Genomic DNA, 19,717 nt, shown 5'->3' on the forward strand with positions numbered 1-19,717 from the left:
GGATCTCTTCATGTAGCTTAGGCTGGCCTGCAACTTTTGTTATTTTGTCAAGGATGGCCTTGACCTTCTTTCTGTTCCTGCTGCCTCTATCTCCTCAGTGTTGAGATTATAGTCTTGCACCAACACAGCCAGTTTATGTGGTACTGCGGATTGAGGCCAGGGCCTTGTGCAAGGTGGGCAAGCACTCTACCAACTAAGCTATATATCTCCACCTTTGCTCTAGGCTTTTTCCTGCTGAAGAATTTTATTATGATTTTGGGATTATACAGCATTTATTTATCTAATACTTTTCTTATTTATTTGACAAATAGCATATGGTTGTTAACATGCTAGGCCTCATATTAGACACTGGAGTAATATTGTGAATAAAAGACACATTGCCACAGACCGACTCAGTCAGGGATAGGTCCTTCGGACGGGGAGTTCTTGAAGCATTGGTGAACAGGGTTAAGGCTTGTTGACACTCAGATACAGACTCAATCTTGAGTTTTGTCTCTGTTTGTCAACAAGCCTCATCTCTGTTCACCGACGCTTAAGAACTCCCTTTCTTAAGGACCTATCCCCAGCTGAGCTGGTCTGTGACAACACATGATCTCTTCGTCCCCAAGGACTAGCTTTCATAGTACCAGGAGGCACTATGCAAGCTGCTAAAGCCAGGGGTTGGGGGATGACACAATCAATAGTCCTATGCAGAGGTGACACCAATGAGTCACAGCAATGACCAGCATGGTAAGATAGACCACAAGGTGAGATTGTGGTACTCATATCTTTGTGGTAAGAGATAGAGATCTGACTGGATTCAAGGTCCACTCAACAAGAGGGAAATCATGCCTGGTGCTGGAAACCTAGGCTACTAGCCAAGGCTAAGGAGTTCATGGATCTTAGTGGAGACCATACCATCTCTACTTTATTAGACCAGTATAATTTCAAACTTTATTCTCAATACTAATCCTCATACCCATAGAGGATTAGAAGCTTCACCAAAGAAGCTTCTCTTTGCAGCAGACAGAGACCATCACAGAAAACATCAAATGGACAAAATACAGAAAACTGGTGGTGGAGTACCGAGGCATGAGGGATACAACTACAGCACAAGTCCTGTATCCCAGGCTCAGGGAACATCTCAGAAGAGGAGGTAGGGGGACTGTAAAACCCAGAGGAGCAGGGAGATTATATCTCTTAGAAATGACAGGGAAGATACACCCATGATCCCTCAACAGTATGTCTGTCTAAACAAGATTCAAACAATGACAACACTAATAAACATACTAACATGGAAGGGGGAAATCTCAATGGGCTCTGTTCCTGGAAAAAGGACAGTCAGTACTGTAAAGGAGAATTAGTCTTCCCCAGGGATGAGCCACTGGTTATATAATACCAATGGATTGGCCCTGACATTATGTATATACAAACAACGATAAGCAGACTCAGCTGGCTGTATTTATATATTTATGTGTATATATGCAACAACAACAACAACAATAATAATAAAAGAAAAAGGGGCCATGAATTTGAGAGGGGTGAGGAGGATGTGGGTGGGGCTTGAAGGAGGAAAGGAGGGAATGATTTAATTCAAATTTTCATTTAAAAATTATTTATTTATTATTTTATGTATGAGTACTCTATCTTCACGTACACCTGCATGCCAGAAGAGGGCATCAGATCACATTATAGATGGTTGTGAGTCACCATGCATTTGCTGAGAATTGAACTCAGGACCTCTGGAACAGCAGATAGTGCTCTTAACAGCTGAGCCATCTCTCCGGCCCCTAATTAAGATTTTTTTTTTTTTTTTTTGTTTTTTTGAGACAGGGTCTCTCTATGTTAGCCTTGGCTGTCCTAGACTCACTTTGTAGACCAGGCAGGCCTCGAACTCACAGCGATCCGCCTGCCTCTGCCTCCCGAGTGCTGGGATTAAAGGCGTGCGCCACCACGCCCGGTTCTAATTAAGATTTTAAAAAGGACCCTTCCCAAACGGTTCTTCTGACCGCATCTGTCAACTGGGCCTAGAGAGTAGGAGGAAAATGCAAATGTAAATATACTATTAAAATGGAGTTGGGTGTGGCATGACAAGATGTGAGATTTTTTTTTTTGGTCTTCTTTGCATCACTACAACCAAATACCCAAGGCAATTAACTTACAGATGGAAGCCTTATTTAGCTTGCTCTGGCAATTCAAATGCAAGGTATTTGTTGTCCTCTGATGAGGGCTTCAGATGACAATGGGAAAATCAACTGTGGGAGTAATCAGCATGTATCATCACACAGGAAGCAAAGTGTGGAGACTGATGGGTTATAATTGAGCAATGCAATTTCTTTCCAGGGTGCACTCTGCTTATGACCCAAAGACTCCACATCTTCACCCTCCAAATGCTGTTACTGTGGGCAACCAGTCATTTATATACGAGCCTCTGTAGGACAGTCCAATCCATAACTAGGGTAAAAGCAGGGTTCTGTTGATTAGTTTTGTACTTGTCTTCAACTCAGCCGTCTTCAGTCCATAGCTGTGAGGTACTGCCACTCATTTTGCAAGGAATAAAAACATTTTTTTTCAGGGCGTGCTACATCTTTAGTCTTCACATCCCAGGCTACTGGAGACCCATCTATGCTCATAAGGATCGTACTATATGGGGATCCTTATATTGTATCTTTGTGCTATCGATCCTCCAAAGATGCTGCATGAAAGAAAACATTCTTTATCTTCATGTAGGGATTCCAGCTGGTACTTAGTAGATCTAGGAAGAAACAGTATGTCTTCAGAGAGCAACCTGAGGATTTGGAATGCCATTCAAGTAGTTTCAAATGTCTTGTTTGCTGTGTATAGCCATTGAAATGTAAGGGGGCAGCTACCAGCCTCCTGCATAGCTATTTGACTGTAGTGCCTTTCTGCCACCTTGAGCATGGAAACTACACCCTAGATACTTGGGGACACCGGATAAGTGAGTAATTAAAACTCTTCCCAAGTGACTCAGAAGAACCATAGCAGAAAGCTATCATTCTAGGCTGTAAGTTTTTATTTCTGCTGCATTTTTATTTTGATGTGTTCTAAATTTTGGGTTGCCCCCCCTTTTTTAAAAATGTAAACCACACTGGAATCAAATGGCAAGCCATCAAAAGAAGACAAGAAGGTACGAAAAAATATATATAAATAGAAAATAAGACAGTAAGTATGCTGAGTATTTAAATAAAAATTTAAAGTCTCTCTCTCTCCCTCCCTCTCTCTCTCTCTCTCTCTCTCTCTCTCTCTGTGTGTGTGTGTGTGTGTGTGTAGGTCAGAAGAGGGAATTGGATTCCGTGTGCCAGAGTTACAGGTGGTTGTGAGCCACCAAATGTGAATACTGAAAACTGGGTTTTGTGTCCTAAGCAAATCCAGCGAGTACCTAAAACATGTCTTCAACCCAATAACTTAAACACACACACACACACACACACACACACACACACACACACACACACACACACAAAACTTGTGGGAAAAAGATTTAATTGTCTTACATTATACAAAAGCCTCATTATTGTAAAAACTATAATGGCAGTCTATTTTGTAAAACGGAAGTTGTAAAAGTCAATATCTATGCTTAACGTGCCAAAATTAAATGTCAGCACTCATAGTGCCAAAAAAATAAAATCAAGGAAAAGAGAAAAACCCAAAGCGCACGCACCGATCTGACCTAGACAACAGATACTGAACTATGACTCATAACAAAGAATAAACCTCTAAGAAGTTATTGATAACTCAAGAATTAAGCTTTCTTCACCCAACTGCAAAGTTTACCAGTAAAGTTAGCTCCTCTTTCCTGGAGAAGCTGAACTTGACTGCTCTAACTCTCCCGTAACGAAGAGCAGGCCTTTTCTTTTAGTGCCTTTCCAAGCTGTTCTTTATCCTTGTTTCTCTTAGTTTAAAAGAGTCCTCACCCTCTCTTCCCATTTGCCCCTCCTCCTGCTTACTTGATCCCTTCCCCTCCCCCATTTCCTAACCAGTCCTATCTGCTCTCCCTTCTCTCAGACTGGCTGGGTTCCCCTCCACCACTCCTTCCCTTTCTCCTCCTCCCGGGCTCTTTCTTTCCTCTCCCCTCCCCTCCCCCAGCATGCCTCCCGGGTGGCTGCCCTTCCCCCCGCCTCCTGCCTTGTGACACATCCTGGGCCCTCCCGGAGGCCGCAGCAGCCGCGCGGCAGCAGGGCTGGCCACCGCCTCCTCCTAAGCCGCAACCCTGCTCAACCTGCGGCCCGCCCCGCCGCTGCTGCAGTCATGGCTGCTGACGGCGTGGATGAACGGTCGCCTCTGCTGTCAGCATCCCACTCGGGAAATGTCACTCCCACAGCTCCGCCGTACTTGCAAGAAAGCAGCCCAAGAGGTAAGGCCGGCATAGACCTTTCTGCTTCTCGCGGAAACGTCTGGAAAGAGGAATGCCGGGGAGCTCTAGCGTGGAGGCGGAGGAGAGCTTCTCTCCTGGGCTGGGGAAAAGGGATGCTGACTGTTGCCTTCCCAGGCGGTGCCTGCCTTCCCGAGAGCCTCGCTGCAGGGCTTCGCTGCTGCTGCTCGCGGTGTGGAGAGTGTGTGTTGGAGCACTTCTTAGCCGGGTTCAGGATCTGACATGAATTTCCCAAGCTCTGTGCTGCTTCCAAAGCAGCCCCTAAGTGCAGCTGGGCGGTGTTGCAGACCGTTCAGTCATTCACAACAGCTTTTGGTGGCTGATAAACCCGGGGTACTGATCACGTTAGCATCTGTCCTTGAGAGGACTTCTGCAAGAAACATCTTAGTCTCTTAGACTCACCCCCAGAGCCCAGTGCAAACCGGGGCGGGGGTGGGGGGCGGCTAACCAGAAGGAACAGAGTTAATCAATATTCCAAATACGTCTGAGGTTCCTAAGCTTCGGGCATTATTCCTGCCTATTAGGAGTGTGTGTCATAGCTTCTGTGGTGAGTGAGGACCTTCAGCTAGAAGGAAGGTAGATTTTTTTTTCCATACTGGGTGAGGTTGAAATTAACTCCTAAAAGTTACCCAAGTTTGTATTGTATATATATTTTATTTTTGTTTTCAGCGTAGAATAAAAGGAAATTTGGGTAAATGGTGTGGTGAAGGAAAAGAAGTTTGTTTACCAAAGAATTCGATTTCTTCAAGATCTGTCTTTGTTCAAAAAGCCTTTTGGGTGATTACTACAGCAGTCTGGGAGGCAAGCCTCGGAGGGGTCAGCAAATAGGGCACGTGCGAGCGACATAACTCACTTCATCTTGTTCTTTTGGCTGAATGTGAATGAAGCTTAAAAAATCCAAGGAGGCAACAGTTAACGCTTTGGAAATGTAGGCAGGCCACTTGCCTTGTAACACACTTCTCCTAAGTTCATGTCCGAAATGGAGAAACACTAGAACAGGATGAAGTTGTCTGGCATTGAGATTTCTATGTAACATTTTATAACTTGAAAATCAGCTATCCGGGTCTCAGTCCACCCCCAAACAGAAGCAGGACAAAGGAAAAAACGAAGGTTGGCTGGGAGTAATTCAGTGTGATTGATAGCTTGAGGGGAAAGGGGGGGGGTGGTGGGGGCAAAGTCCCTTCACCCACAGTAAACCTACAAGTTAGACTTGTTGGACAGAATTCACTGGACACAAGTTGGGGCGTTTCCCTTCGTGGGCCAGTCAATGTTTATTCACTGCTTCCTTAATGGCTGCTTCAGTTTTATTAATTTCGTCTTTTGAGGCAGAATATTTGATAGTTTATTAAGGAACTGAGTTTGGGTTGAATTAACTGATGGGAACATGCCGTGTCAGTTCATGGTTACAACAAACACGTGATCATTGGTGCTCACGTGCAGGGGTCTGCATAGACCCCATTGTCTTCTATAGAGTTCCTTAATGTGATCAGATTCCTCAAACTACAAAGGAAGTGGCACTTCCAAATTAACCACTGGAAAGAAGTAATTTCACTCTAAAGAATGTCTAACAACTACTTTTAAGGCATGTTTAATCAAAAAGCTCATTTGATCTTATAGTAAAATACTTTTTTTTAGTACTGATGGAGACTAGTGAGACATTCAAAACACTAATATTATATGGTAGATAATACCTATGAAGCAAGAAATGTACACGAGAAATAAAGTCACTTTATTTGTACCTTGTTAGTATCTTTTCCTGATTAATAACAAATAATTATTTGAGTAATGCACACATTCTAAATCTTGAACACCATCAACATGCATACATGCATTCATCCATCCATCCATCCATCCATCTATTCAGCTTTATGGGGCACCAGAATGTGCCATATGGTACACTGCCCTGCATAAGACTGACCAAAACTGCCTTCCTGGAGCTCATGTAGTGGAGAGAAAAGATTAAATAAACTCTTGACTGAATCAGTTGAATTTTTTTTTTTTTACTTTTTTGTTTGTTTTTCAAGACAGGGTTTCTCTGTGTAGCCTTGGCTGTCCTGGAACTCGCTCTGTAGACCAGGCTGGCCTGGAACACATAGAGATACCCCTGCTTCTGCCTGAGTGTTGGGATTAAAGGCGTGCTCTACCACCACCTGACAGTTCAGATTTTTAGGACTTGTATTATCACCATATTCTGTTAGTAGCTGAAAACAGTAAAATTCTTAGTTGGAATCCAAAGACTAGAAATTAAATATACATTTTGAGCCAGGCGTATGTCACGCATGCCTTTAATCAGGCAGGTGGATCTCTGTGAATTTGAAGTTAGCCTGGTCTACAAAATGGGTTTGGGAGCAGCCAGGGCTGTTACACAGAGAAACCCTGTCTTGAAAAAGCAACCAACCAACCAACCAAATCCTAAATATACATTTTGATGATTATTTTAAATTTATGATACCATTTATTATAGTTATTCAGATTCATTTCTCTCTGTCTGTCTCTCTGTCTCTGTCTCTCTCTCTGTGGTATATATATTTGTGCCTGCACGTGCCCCAAGTCCACGTCATTTGCCTCTGTCACTGTCCACTTCAGTTTTTGAGACGACAGTCTCTCACTGAGTTTGGAGCTTGTTGGTTAGACAATCAACAAAGCCCAGGAGCCCTTCTGCCTCTGACCACTCCTGACTGGGCCTTCAGGTGTGCACGAGCACACCCAGCTTTATACGTGGGTCGTAGGTATCCAGATTCATGTGCTTGGGCTTTCATAGCACAAACACTTTACCAACTTTACTATCTTCCCGTCCTAATTGCTCAGCAGTTCAGTAGGTTAAAAAGAGGAGGAGGAGGAGGAGGCTAAGGACATTTGCTAGTCCATTGCTTTGTGCCATCCTCTTTTTTAAAAGATTTATTATTTTTTTTCTATTTTATGTGTATATGTGTGTGCCTGAGTGTGCGCACCATGTGTGTGCGGGTGGTCGAGGATGCCAGAAGAGAGCATTGGATGCCCCTGAGCTGGCCTTCCAGTTGATTGTTAGGCGCCTGTTGTGGCTGGTGCCAACCAAATTTAGGTCCTCTGCAAGTGTGCTCTTAACCACTGAGCCACTGCGTCAGCTCCTCTTCGCATTACATTCTAAGAAATATAAACTGTTTATTTAATTTTTTGTTTTGTTTTGTTTTGTTTCTCTGTGTAGCCTTGGCTGTCTTGGACTCTCTTTGTAGACCAGGCTGGCCTTGAACTCACAGAGATCCACCTGCCTCTGCCTCCCGAGTGCTGGGATTAAAGGGATTAAAGGCGTGGGCCGCTGCCACCACCACCTGGCAGAACATAAACTGTTTTTCCTATCTTCTAAGAAGAAATAGTGCATTTAAGGTGGAATGTTATGGTGTTCTAGGTAGACTATCAATAATATAGTGGAGGGCATTTAGCCTTGGACATTAGGTTTGCCCAAAAAGAGTCACATGTCGTCCTTGAAACTACCCACCTGTGTTTCTGAGTGGATGCTCGTGGGCTGCACTGTCAGAACTGGATAGCTACAGAGTGGGGCTTCTCTCCTCACTACAGTGCTCCGCGGTAGATCTGCCAGCTTTTGTTCAGGCATTGAAACTAAAATAAAAAACAGCTTTGGTTTCATTTGAAGGGAAAGTAGGGAGAAAATGCCACAAATTTGAATAGTCTGGGTCAATTAATTGCTTCCCTCACAGATCTACTAATATTTTAACAATGTATGACAGAATGATAGAACTTTTACACTTGCTTCTCTCTTGATGTAATGAAACACCATGACCAAAAGACATTTGGGGAGGAAAGGGGTTATTCTAGCTTGGTACAGCCCTTCCTAGAGGGAAGACAGGCTGAGAACTTAAGGACTCTGCAGACAGGATCTGAGGCGGAGGCCAGGGAGGAGTGCTGGTGGCTTATTTTTCTTTTCTTTTCTTTTCTTTTCTTTCTTTCTTTCTTTCTTTCTTTCTTTCTTTTCTTTTTCTTTTTTTCTTTTTTTCTTTTTTTTTTGAGACAGGGTTTCTCAGTGTTAGCCTTGGCTGTCGTGGACTCACTTTGTAGACCAGGTTGGCCTCGAACTCACAGCGATTCGCCTGCCTCTGCCTCCTGAGTGCTGGGATTAAAGGCATGCGCCACCACGCCGAGCTTGGTGGTTTATTTCTCATGGCTTGCTAAACTCACTTCCTTATGCAACCCTGAACCATCTGCCTAAAGGTGGCACTGCCTGCAGTGGGCTAGTACTTCCTGTAACAATCTTTAATTAGGAATATGTCCCATGGATATGCCTACAGGTTGGTCTAGGGGAGGCAGTTTTTCAGCTGTGGTTCCCTCTGCCCAGGCAACTACACTTTGTGTCAAGTTGACAAAAACTAATAGCTCAGTTTGCAAAACCTGTATAAAAAAAATGTTTGGAATTCCCGGTTGTCTAAGTGTGTACGGCATTGACAATGCGGTGTGCTTATCCACCTGAGTATAATTCAGAAAGAGAGAAGGTGCTTTGTTGTTTACAGAGAGACGGGTATTCTAGATTTCTTTCGTGCATTTATTCAGCAACTCACCCTGGCGTATTAGCCAAGCTCTCTGGTGGGAAAGGAAAAACAGACTAGTTTCCTTTTCTCTTATGCAATGGAGGATACATTGTACAACCACTCACAGAAGCACTAAATGGAAAGGGGACAAGGACCGTATTATTTGCAACATGTCTAGAGCCTTGACCACATATGCCATGATTTAACCTCGTTAAGGGAGGCAGGGAAGGCTTTCCTGCACCTTGATTGGGATCTGACAGGGGAACAGGGGTTAGCCAGGTGAAAAGGGTACCGGATGGACACTGTAGACAAAGAAAGTAGTATGGAAACAAAGCATCCACAGAATGCAGAAGGGTAAATGCGAGGCAGGGAAGGAAGTACAATGTGGCTGAAGTGGAAATAGATGTAGGCCAAGTGCTGTAAAATGAGATGAGAGATGTAGGTGTGTTTGATGGTCTCCATAGACACACACTCTCTCTCATATACTCTCTCTCTCTCTCTCTCCTCATAATCACTTTGTTTTCAGACATCCTAGCCCTGCAGAGTCTCTCGCCTTCAGTGAGGGCTGATGCTGTGACTTGGTTTTGACTTCCAGAACAAGGTAGAAGATGTGCTGAGTGAGTTTAGAAACTGAGTAAGAAGAGATTATAGGTTTTGTTTTGGACATTGCCGATAAGTAAACTTTGGGAAAGATAACTTATCATGTAAAAATTGGGATGCCTGGAGACAGTCATGCAGTCTGTGCAGAAAGGCCACATAGAAAATGTCTGACCAAGAAAAATGTCTTGGATACACAGGAGGGATAAGTCTTCAAAGGACACCAACCCAGCCAGACTTCACTGTACTGTATAAGAGACTGTAAATGGCAACAACCCATTTGGTGCTAAACAACTCACAAAGCTGTTGGCATTAATCTTTTTTGTTTGTTTGTTTGTTTGTTTTGTTTTGTTTTTTGAGACAGGGTTTCTCTGAGTAGCCTTGGCTATCCTGGACTTGCTTTGTAGACCAGGCTGGCCTCAAACTCACAGAGATCTGCTTGCCTCTGCCTTCCTGAGTGCTGGGATTACAGGCATGCGTGATCGCCTCCAGCTTTGTTGCACTAATCTTAAATATTTGTTTAAGACACTATAATTTTGTTTGATTTTTTTTCCCCCCTGCCATACCAAGGGATTCAACAGTGAATATGAGTTGATTCCTGGGCATTATAGGCCATGTAAAGGAAATTTTGTTTAAGAACAAAAACAAAAACTAGTGTCAGATCACTATTTTAAATCACTCTATAGAATAGATGACTCGACCAGAGTACCTAAAGATAACCATTTTACTGAACTACAGTAATAATTCAGGCAAATTTAATTAATTATGCTGGTTGCTTAGACTCAGGTTACATTAGAGAAAGCCGTGAGATGGAGTTTGTGAGGGAGACTAAAGCCAAGCATTGTGGCATACACTTATAATCCCTGCTACTCTGGAAAATTGCAACTTTGGGGTTCTCCAAGTCAATTTAACAAGATCCCATCTCAAAATTATTAAGAACAAAACAAAAACCAGTAACAATGGAAGAGAGGCTGGAGATCAAAGCCAGTGGGAGAGCATGTGACTAGGAGACTACAGGCCATGGGCTTAAATCCCAGCACTGCCAAAATCCAGAGCAAAGCAAAGAGTAGATTGAACCAAACTTGTTGATGGATGGCTCATGGGAGTGAGAGAGTGGTGGCAAAGATCTCCAAGAATTCTGTTTCTGCAACTCTATGGTTTATTTGCCTCCACTAAAACAGAGAACACCAGGAGAGGACTAAGTTTTGGAGGAGACAGATCTGAAACTTAGCTTTAGGTGTGAGGCATTTCCCATGCTTCTAAATATCCAAAACGAGATGTGAGACATTAATCTACAGGACCTGTGAGTCTAGACCTAAGAAACCTGACTGCAAACCGAGGTGTGTGCTATTCATATATTCTTTAGACCCGAATACATGAACATTGATTCAGAGCTCCAATGTGTTAGGGCATACCGGGGAAGAAGTGCCATAAAAAAAAAAAAATCCAACTGCTTGAGTGTTTACCGCTGTAGTTGGCAGTGTGCAGGGCTTAAAAATGAGGCATACTGAAGTCTCATGCAATAGTGAACTTCATTCAGAGCATCAGACAATTTATACTCTGAGGGTTAAGAATCACATGAGTAAGGTGTTCAAGGTACACATGGCAAAAAACCATGTTTTTCCATAGAGGCATCTGAATAGCAACAGCCATAGCTGTACTTGAACTCACTTGGTAGGCCAGGCTGACCTCAAACTCAGAGATCTTCCTGCTTCTGCCTCCCACATGCTGGCATTAAAGGCATGCACCACCACTGCCCAGCCCCTCCCCCCCTTAGAAACATTACATTCAGCATATCCTGAGTTGTTTTGATTTGAAATGTTATAGATAAATCTAATTGATGTATGAGTATCCTATAAGGAAGCAAATTGTGATATTAGAACAGTGAAGGCATCGTGTATAATACTCTGCCTCCCAGATAAGAGATTCATACTGTGTTGTTGGTACGTTATTATATTGATCAGAAAAATCTAGAGAATAGCTTGAAAAGAGCCCCACCTGGTTCGAAGCTCTAGTATCTTGTAGACTGTAAGTCCATATTTACCTTTAATAGGAAAACTGATGCTGTGATGTCTTATGCAAAATGGGAAGTGATTTAAATCCCAAGGAAAAATTAAATGCATTCCCTTCCTCAGATGAGTGAATGAGTCTGTTATGGTCCTAAGGTCCAATCACAAAGATAGAGCCATTATTAAAATAACTTGTCCCTTGGTGCAGAGGGCTTAACTTGGACCCAGGCGGGCTGACTTGACTTCTGATGATAGGGTCAATATCTCCATTTGCCCTTTAGGTGGTTGTTTGCTATCTTTCTGGTGACTTCTACTGTCCCCTCGAACTGTTGATGGATGGCTCATGGGAGTGAGAGAGTGATGGCAAAGATCTCCATGACTGGATGTGTAACTGTTCTGAACTGCCTTTCCCATGATCCTGAGTGAGAGGCTCTAGATGTATTTTATCAGTCTTAAATTTCCGGATCTCCTTGCATATTTGAAGAACCAACGTTGGTTATGTGTTGGTAAGAGGAAGGGATGTAGATGCAAGGACCTATTCTGCGCACATCCCCCGTGAAGCTGTTTAAGTGTTCATGTTATTTGCCAAAGACTCTGAAACACCCTTCCTCCCTGCCCCGGAAGTCACATTGTCATGATGAACAAGAAACGTCCTGGCAAGATGTATACCTTCTATGATGCTGAACAAGCTGGTCTGGATAAATATGAAAACTTGATTTTTTCTGTTACTATAATCCACTTACTACATCTAAAGCAAACTTTGCTTCATTGAGGCCACATCTTTGTTTGTTTGTTTTGTTTTTGTTTTTCGAGACAAGGTTTCTCTGTGTAACAGCTCTAGCTGCCCTGAACTCACAGAGATCCTCCTGCCTCTGCCTCCCAAGTGCTGGGATTAAAAGCATGTGGCACCACCGCCCAGCTTGGTTATGGTTTTTTGACAGGGTTTCTCTGTGTAGCCTTGGCTGTCCTGGAGACCACATCTTTGTTAAGGACAAAGTATACCTGCTTCTAGCACTCTGGTGGAATGCCAAGCCCATTTCCTGTCAGAATTCTTTTCCCTTATTCTGTAAGCACTGGCCTTCAGGCTTCTTTTGTTCTGCTTTATAATTCTCACATTTCACTCATTTTCCCCCCCCAGCATCTTTAAAATGTTAAATCAACACCACCCCTCATTCGTTCATTCATCCTTTCAAATATTTGAGTGCCTATTATGCTGTTCATGTGCTGCAGAACTTCCATTCATTTGAGCTATGTACTGTAAGCCCTGTAATTTCAGAATAATAAGCAACAAAGATGGAAAGTGTCACAGATGGGCCGTCAGGAAAGGAATTCAGAGGTAACAACCACAGAGTCCTGAACAACCACAGAGTCCTGAAAACTGAGTCAGAATCAGCCATCAAAACTTTAGAGGAAAGAGAAGTTATGTAGACAATGAGGCCAGCAAATATGGTACCTACATTTCTACAGAGCTGAGGATACCGTGGGCTGGAACATGGGGATGTAGGGCCAGAGTAATAGGAGAGGTCATATGTGTAGATGTAGAGAGACCGGGAGCCGTGGTAGGTCGCCAGCCAGAGAGGGATTGTATTATAAGGGTGATGAGAAGCCAAGGAGGGTGAGAGTAAAGGAGAGACCTAAAACTTTTACTTTTTAAAATTGCCCTGATTTGTATATGGAAAATGAATACTTAGAGAAGATGAGAAGAAACGAATAAGATACAGCAGTAATTAAGGGGCTGTTAGTTGTACAATGATGTTCTGAACAGTGGCAGAGATGAGGCAAGCACTGGAGATACTGAGATGTGCTTGAATTCAGCATTCACCCACCCATCCACCCACCCATCCATCCATCCATCCATCCACCCACATATCCATCCATCCACCCACCCACCCACCCACCCACCCACCTACCCATCCATCCATCCATCCATCCATCCATCCATCCATCCATCCACCCACATATCCATCCACCCACCCACCCACCCACCCATCCACCCACCTACCCATCCATCCATCCATCTATCCATCCATTCATCCATCCACCCACCTACCCATCCATCCATTCATACATCTATTCACCCACCCACTCACCCACCCATCCATCCATCCATCCGTCTACTCACCCACCTACCCACTCATCCATCCATCCATCCATGTTCGTGTTTGGAGACATGGACTTACTAGATAGCTTGGGTTATCTTGGAACTTGATTTTCCTGCCTCAGCCTCCACACCTGTGTCAGGGTATGGAGCACAGAGCACTGGCAGTTGCTGATGGCACTTGTTAGATGGACAGAGGTGTTGCTGAGGAGAGCTAGCAAGGTAGAAGTTTATAACTGTCTGCCAGGGCAGTAAGGACTGGGAAATGATTAGGGAACTTCTCCAAATGAAAACTGTAATCCTGCTATGGGGGTCGGGAGGAGGAAGTAGGCAGTTCTGGAGAGGACTTTGGGCTCAGCTCTTGTGCATTGTATTTTCATAGTCAGTAAGAGTTATTAAATTTAGCAGGAATAACATTATTTTCATATTTCCTAAAACAAATAAATACATGTTTATTGGGTTTCAGGCTTTGGGTTTTTTGTTTGTTTGTTTGTCTTTGTTTTACAATGATTCTGTGCTTTAGTTGGTAGGGGGAGGAAGAATTCTAGTGGATTTGTGATGCTTTTATATGTCTCTAGATATTTTTCTTTGGTCCTATTGTTGTTATATAACAACCCCTCTTCTCTTTTTTATTTATTTATTTTTTGTTTTTTTTCGAGATAGGGTTTCTCTGTGTAGCCTTGGCCATCCTGGACTCACTTTGTAGACTAGGCTGGCCTCGAACTCACAGTGGTCCTCCTGCCTCTGCCTCCCGAGTGCTGGGATTAAAGGTGTGCGCCACTGGCGTGTGCCACCACTGCCTAGCTAATTTATAGTATCTTTATTGGAAAGATAATATGGGAATGCTTTAGAACTATTGCATATTTCTTTTAGGAATTAGAAGTCTGACTAGCATGGAATGTTTCATCCATCTGTGGAACATGTATGCATGTTCTATGTGATTGATGATGAAGAATGTTTATTCTAAGCATAGTTGTTTATAGGCAGTGGCAGATTATTTTTTCCTCTCTGTATTTTGTTGAGTTATTCAAACTTGGTGGATATATAATGTATATTTCAAAACAGTTTATAAGAATGGCTCTAATTAGCCAGGCAGTGGTGGTGCACGCCTTTAATCCCAGCACTTGGGAGGCAGAAGTAGGTGGATTTCTGTGAGTTCAAGGCCAGCCTGATCTACAGAGTGAGATCCAGGACAGCCAAGGCTACACAGAGAAACTCTGACTTAAAAAACAAAACAAAACAAGAAAGGCCCTAATTGTCCTAGATTTGAATATATGATTTCAGTAGAATGAGAAATTGAGAATGGCATAGTACAAAACAATATTTGTGATTTTAGAAATTAAGGAAAATACTAGGAGCCTGCAATCCCAGTACTTGGGGAGGCAGAGGCAGGCAGATCTCTGTGAATTCGAGGCCAGCATAGTCTATAAAGTGAGTCTAGAACAGCCAAGGCTACACAAAGAAACCCTGTCTCCAAAAACCAAAAATAAATAAATAAGTAAATAAAGAAAGCAAAAAGAAAAGTGCTCAGATTCATCATTCAGTAGAGAAGTAATACATAAATATGAAAGTACTTTAAATGAGAAGATTTTCATATGACGTTAAAAATTTGATAGATAAGTAGTTTCCAAACTTATAGAACTGTCTTGGTTCTATATAGGACACTTTGCCAAGTTTAGTGTACGTTGGATTTGCTACTAATCTCTAATGAGAATAAAGTCATTAAATCTTCAGGACATGCCTTGATACAAGATGATCATATGAAAGCCAGATAGTATGTATGATTCAGTTTAAAAGTCAAATGGTTACCACATCTGCCAATATATTGGTTGAAGCATTTATAAATCACACGGGCTCAAAGTGGAGGAATATGAACTTCATTTCTTCATGGTAACAGTGACGGGGAACTTGTGGCCGCATTACAAAACCACCACAGTCAGCCATAACCTATACATAGAATGGAATGCTATCATGCAGCTGGAAAAGTAAGAAGTTGTTTTTTTGTTTTTGTTTTTGTTTTTTTTCCCAACACAGAATTTCTCTGCATAACAGCCCTGTCTCTTCTAGAGCTTGCTTTGTGGACCAGGCTGACTTCGATTTCACAGAGATCTTCCTGCTTCTGCCTCTCCAGTGCTGGGATTAAAGATGTGCCCTGCCATGTCTGGCTTGAAGCTGGAAAAGTAAATGAAGCAGCTTTATATACCATGAGGATACTAGGAGGCAAAGATCGTCAGAATATGCTGTGAGGGGGAAAAGCGTGATGAAAAATAGTGTAAGGCACGCGGTCTTGTACATAAAATCACAGGGTAAAGGAGAATATGCATATGTGCATATTATATGCAGTAGCCCTGAGAAACACTGGAAAGATGTTTAAAAGGTGTGTGGCCTCTGTGGTCGCATACCAGCTCATACCAGAAGGCTCTCATACCAGCAGAATAAATGCATCGATGTGACATGATATGATATGATTTTTTTTCAAAATAAAAGTTATTGTGATATAAGCACAAAGTGAAGTTTTTATAGGAAGAAAGGCTACCATTACTTTTAAGCACATGATAATAATGACTCTCAACTTGAAAGGGAAAAACTTCATAAACTTCCAAACTTGGTATAATTCATGATTATGATGGGATAGTGAATAAACCTTAAAAGGTAAGATCTGTTAACTTATAGATTTATAGTTCAGAAAGTCTTTTCTATAAACATGTAGAAAATCTTGCTTAAATAAACTATATTAATACATTGGAAAGTAAGTGGTACAAATTGCACATGAAATTCTATTTGAGGGCTGGTGAGATGGCTCAGAGGTTAAGGGCACTGGCTGCTCTTCCAAAGGTCCTGAGTTCAATTCCCAGCAACCACATGGTGGCTCACAACCATCTGTAATGAGATCTGGTGCCCTCTATACATTCAGACAGAACACTGTATACATAATAAATAAATAAATCTTTAAAAAAAAAAAAAGAAAATGCTATTTGAGCTGGGCAGTGGTGGCTCACACCTTTAATCCCAGCACTTGGGAGGCAGAGGCAGAGGCAGGAGGATCGCTGTGAGTTCGAGGCCAGCCTGGTTTACAAAAGCGAGTCCAGGACAGCCCAGGCTACACAGAGAAGCCCTGTCTCGAAAAACCAAGAAAAAAGAAAGAACATGTTATTTGGTGTGAAAAACAGACCACCATGGCTGAACTTCATTGTCAACTTTTCCTAGGTCTTAGAAGAATCCTGTTTCCAATAGGAAATATCACTGCCTATTTCATGTTCTCCTTGTGGCCTCACACGGGTGTCAGTTATTGGTCATTTTCTGTCTTTTCCAGGTTGAGATTTACGTTTTCCTTCCTACAGATAGAATGGGAAGGCAGCTGTAGAACTGTTAATACTAAAGCTGTACCTGCACAGCAAAGCTTTCCTGTTTGTGCAGTCTTTGTCAGGAAATACATGTTCCCAGAACAGTCTGTGAAATCCGTGTGTGTGTGTGTGTGTGTGTGTGTGTGTGTGTGTGTGTGTGTGTGTGATCCTAGAGAGACAAGGCTGGAGACAGGATCCCCATCTCTGTCATCTCTCTTGCATGTGATCTACATCTCGCACTCAACATTCTCCATCTCCATATGAATACATCACACATATACCCATCGTGTTAACGAATGGGAGATGGAGTGACGTATCATGGCGGCACAAGTGTCATCCGGGGAGTGCAGTGGGCTCCTATGGAACACATGGCCACATCAGCTGCTTCACCAGATATGTCCACAGGGCAGAGAAAGGCACTCTAGGGCTGTCCCTCCTACTGTCTGGAGTGAAGAACTGCCACTTTAATTGCTCCATTTCTTGAGAAATTTTTACATTTGGAAATGAAATTTAGTTAATCAGTTGGCTAAAAATGGGATCCCCCCCCCCAAATCCTTTTGGGCACTTACTATATGCCTGTAAAATAAATATGGGGTCTAAGGGTCTTATCAGCTCTCATCTGATTTTGTTCAGATGCAGACTGAATGTCTCAAATTCTAAAATTATGAAATTATTGATTTATAATCTAAAATTGGTTAGTCATTGATCCACTTAAAATTCATTAAAGGTAATAACCTATAATTAGAAAGATACAGATATAATATTACTAGTTTATATATTTGTACTATCTAATTGCATGAGATCTTAACAGAATGCCATACTGTTTGACATCTTTAAGCAAACAAAACATTATAAAACCAGCCGGGTGTGATGGTGCACACCTTTCATCCCAGCAGTTGGGAGGCAGAGGCAGGCTGATCTCTGTGAGTTCAAAGCCAGCCTGGTCTACAAAGCTAGTCCAGGACAGCCAAGGCTAACACAGAAAGACCCTGTCTTGAAAACAAAAAACAAAACAAAACAACAAAAACCAAACAACAAACAAAACATAACAAAACAAAACAAAAACACCCCAAAAAGCCCCCCAAAATCTAACCCCCCCAAAAAAACCAACCCCCCTCCCCCCCAAAACTAAAAAAACATTTCAAAACCAGTTTGGCTATTTCCTTATTCCATGCCCTTAGTTTATCTTTCCGCTGCCCCTCCCCATATCATCTCTTGGTCTCACATGACTTTAAACATGCCTGGGATAATTAGACTTTCCTATTAGTGCTTCCTGAATACCTGTGGTGAATGTGTGTGTGTGTGTGTGTGTGTGTGTGTGTGTGTGTGTAGTGATGCACTCTTAGAGAATGCAGCTTGTAATCATCGGTGAAATGTGCTGGGTAAGAAGAGTAGCAGCAGAGGGGTCCTTGGTCTGTTTAGGCTCTAAGGGAGGCGTTGTTTTGTTTCTCTTTGCGTCTCTTCTCTTCCTTTCCCTTTCTTCCCTTTCCTCTTCTCTCCTCTTCCTCTTCCTCTTTTTGCCATGGAAGCAATTATCTGTTCTGTATAACAAAGGAACATTTTTGTAGTCTTTTGAGACCTGTATTCTGAGCTCAGTAGTCTAAGTGTCACACTGAGAATGCAGCCATCTAAATCAGCAGTGTAATTTCACAGAAGTCAACGCCAGTAATTTTGTATTGCTTGAAGTAGCAACAAATGGAACAATTGAAAAAAGCAAGATAAAAATACCCTATAAACCATCACTTCTTTGGCACAGTAGCAGTACCACAGGTGAAACACATCATTTCTGATCGGCTCATGCTTGCCTTGTGAGGAAAGGAGAAACCAAAGACCAAAGTCTCAGTTGTTGTCATCTAGGCGTTGGTTATTGGCAGGTCATTAAGTATGTCCTGCCAAGGTCTCCAGTTATGTGGCTGTTCAGTATATATGCACAAGACTGTACAAGGTACTTGATGATTGTTCATAGAGAAATTTCATATTCATTGTTGACTGATAGGTAGGATTACTTGATTTGTTGATGCCTCCAGGCCTACCTTGTCTTCATGGAAGCTCCTGTAAGGAGGACTAATGTCAGTCTCAAGCTGATATTGCAGCCGTTCATCAGGTGTGGCTGCTTTTCTAGAGACAATGATTGGAGGAAGACGTTAATGGGAAAATTATAGAGACGTGTTGCAATACTTAATAGATACTAAGTTGTGCAGTAAGGACTCTGCCCATATCTTCTTTCCCTCCACTTGCAACCCTGGCACATGAGATTTTTCTTTCATATAAAAATTATTATTCTGTTATCATATAAAGTTGCCATTGTGGCATTGTTATATTCCTATGATTATTATGTTTTGCTATTATTTGCTCTCCCACTGTCTTCAGTAATCCTTCTTTCCCCAAGTGCCTTAATGCCTCATTACTCTATTAGCTTCTCTTGATCTATTACCTCCCATATTTAGACCTCTTTTACCTCTTTCATAGTCCTGTTTCCAATGTCATGTGTGTGACACACACACACACACACACACACACACACATACACACAGATATGCATAGATGCTGCTATAGCTAAATCTAGATTCTGTAAATGAGAGAACATGACATTCGCCTTTCTGAATCTGGTTTATTTCACTCAACGTAATGGTCTCTAATACAACCCATTATTCTGCAAATGTCATAATTTAATTTTCTTAATGGCTGTATAAAATTTCATTTTGTACATGTACACGTTCATTATCCATTTTCTATTTCTGGACATCTAGGCTGATTCTATATTATACTCTGGACTC

The 19,717-nt window shown here is 42.3% G+C and overlaps 1 protein-coding gene across 2 annotated transcripts in view; it reads left to right on the forward strand.

Annotated features, from left to right (window-relative positions):
• The first annotated feature begins 3,984 nt into the window (after positions 1-3,984).
• The window catches only part of PIP4P2 (phosphatidylinositol-4,5-bisphosphate 4-phosphatase 2), a 55,913-nt gene continuing 40,180 nt past the window's right edge, over positions 3,985-19,717 (forward strand). Inside the window, exon 1 of one of the 2 annotated variants that reach the window (XM_084779906.1) lies at positions 3,985-4,354. In XM_084779906.1, the coding sequence (XP_084636032.1) occupies positions 4,249-4,354 (106 nt within the window). In that variant the 5' untranslated portion in view covers positions 3,985-4,248. The remainder of the gene's footprint in view (positions 4,355-19,717) is intronic. The other variant, XM_084779905.1, reaches the window with a different exon arrangement.

The sequence above is a fragment of the Acomys minous genome (assembly GCF_964271855.1).
Source record: "Acomys minous genome assembly, chromosome: 1".
Lineage (NCBI taxonomy): Eukaryota > Metazoa > Chordata > Mammalia > Rodentia > Muridae > Acomys > Acomys minous.